The 1926-nt window shown below is 36.7% G+C and overlaps 1 protein-coding gene across 1 annotated transcript; it reads left to right on the top strand.

The window, feature by feature from the left end:
- Nucleotides 1-289: 289 nt before the first annotated feature.
- LOC109828671 (alpha-glucan water dikinase, chloroplastic-like) lies at nucleotides 290-1763 on the top strand. The gene is made up of 4 exons (XM_020395616.1): nucleotides 290-475; nucleotides 541-633; nucleotides 1062-1177; nucleotides 1305-1763. The coding sequence occupies exons 1-4, from the start codon at nucleotides 377-379 to the stop codon at nucleotides 1507-1509; spliced, it is 513 nt and encodes a 170-aa protein (XP_020251205.1). The 5' UTR covers nucleotides 290-376; the 3' UTR covers nucleotides 1510-1763.
- The last annotated feature ends 163 nt before the right edge of the window (nucleotides 1764-1926 follow it).

Genomic DNA, 1926 nt, shown 5'->3' on the forward strand with positions numbered 1-1926 from the left:
TTACAAGTCATATATAAACGCTTTGACAGAACAGATTGATGCGAATAAATGTGGGTTCATAATTAAACACGTACATTCCATAATATACAGCAGATTAATGTGCATAACTATACCATCAAAATATTTGAAGGATTTTTTTAAAACCTATCATCAAATTGTGCACATCAAAGATAGGTCAGGTAATGAACTCTTACAGGATGAGAAGTCAAGAGTTCTCACTGGAATTCTACTTGATCTCAATTCAATCACTTCACCGCTTTATGAAAGTGTCATTCTCATATTGGCTTTCCTCTGATCCTAGGTATGGGCTTCCAAGTGGAACGAAAGAGCATACTTCAGTACACGGAAAGTGAAGCTTGATCATGACAATCTCTGCATGGCTGTCCTTGTTCAAGAAATCATAAGTGCTGACTATGCCTTCGTCATCCACACTACCAATCCATCAACTGGGGACTCATCGCAGATTTATGCCGAGGTACTTTTCCAAACAAGATTTAGCCATTTTTGACCTGTGTAGATGTTAATGGTTCACAATGCCAGGTGGTGAAAGGACTTGGCGAAACTCTAGTTGGCGCATATCCAGGGCGAGCACTAAGTTTTATTTGTCAGAAAAATGATCTCAACTCTCCAAAGGTAAGTTTGGGGAAAAATCATGGTGACAGAACTCTTCATATTGGGAGGAAGGAGGAGGCTACACGTGTCCACTACAAATCCTAAATCAGTGCAAACAATACACAAGATCAACACACACAGTAAAAATAGTGCAAACAGTAAAAAACTAATTATGGCAAACAGTACAAAGGTTAGTGTAATCACCACTTAAACTGGTAGCGGAACACATGTATAAGATGCTCCTATCTCCCTATATGATTCTCTATAGAAAGTGCTCTTTATGGTTTTATTTCCAGTAGATTTGCTATAGTTATATCTCCAAAATCATTACCAATATTTTTTCTTAGCCTAACAATTATATGCCTAAATCATGCTATGATATGTTTTTTTTTTTTTTAAAAGCTTTTAATTTTTGCGTATATTTTGATTTGGATGTTTATCTTCCACAGTTACTGGGCTACCCAAGCAAACCAATTGGCCTCTTCATTAGACGGTCAATCATCTTCAGATCTGATTCCAATGGTGAAGATTTGGAAGGTTATGCTGGTGCTGGACTCTATGACAGGTTGGTCCTTTTCCTATCTAAGAATCTTATCTTAGTTGCTCTTTTTCCCCCATATATCACGGAATTGCTTGTATGTATCTGTGCTTCGAAATTTAAGTCTTTCCTAACCAACTGCCTTTTGGTACAGTGTGCCCATGGATGAGGAAGAGAAAGTGGTTCTTGATTACACAAATGACCCTCTAATAATAGATCCAAATTTCCGCAACTCCATTCTCTGCAGTATCGCAAAAGTTGGAAATGAAATCGAGCAGCTTTATTGCTCTCCCCAAGATATTGAAGGGGTGATCAAGGCTGGAAAGATTTTTGTTGTCCAAACTAGACCACAGATGTAGTTCATTGTTGCTCTCAGATTTGCTGCATATGCAGCAGTAAAGTCTAAATAAATAGCTGAATAAGTAGACTCCTTTTAGACCTAATTCAACATGTGATACTACAATAATTTTCCCCTGATAATATAGAAGCAAGATTCAGAGAGAATAAGGCAGATGTATTCTTAATGCCGTGAATTATACGGTTGTTATCCTGTCCACTATGATGAGGATGTATTGAAAACATTAATTATAATAAGATGTGGAGACTTCCATTAGTTGAGGTTTCTTGTACTAAACTTGCAGCTTATTGTTACTTTGAGTTGCACCAAATGCTCCAAAATTTACCTTGAAATCAGTATTTTTTTTTTTAAAGAAAAGAAAGTCCATCTTGAAATTTTATCTGAGATGGATTGGAATAAAAGGCATGTACAGAATAGG

Source organism: Asparagus officinalis, unplaced genomic scaffold (genome assembly GCF_001876935.1).
Source record: "Asparagus officinalis unplaced genomic scaffold, Aspof.V1 AsparagusV1_Un3358, whole genome shotgun sequence".
Classification (NCBI taxonomy): domain Eukaryota; kingdom Viridiplantae; phylum Streptophyta; class Magnoliopsida; order Asparagales; family Asparagaceae; genus Asparagus; species Asparagus officinalis.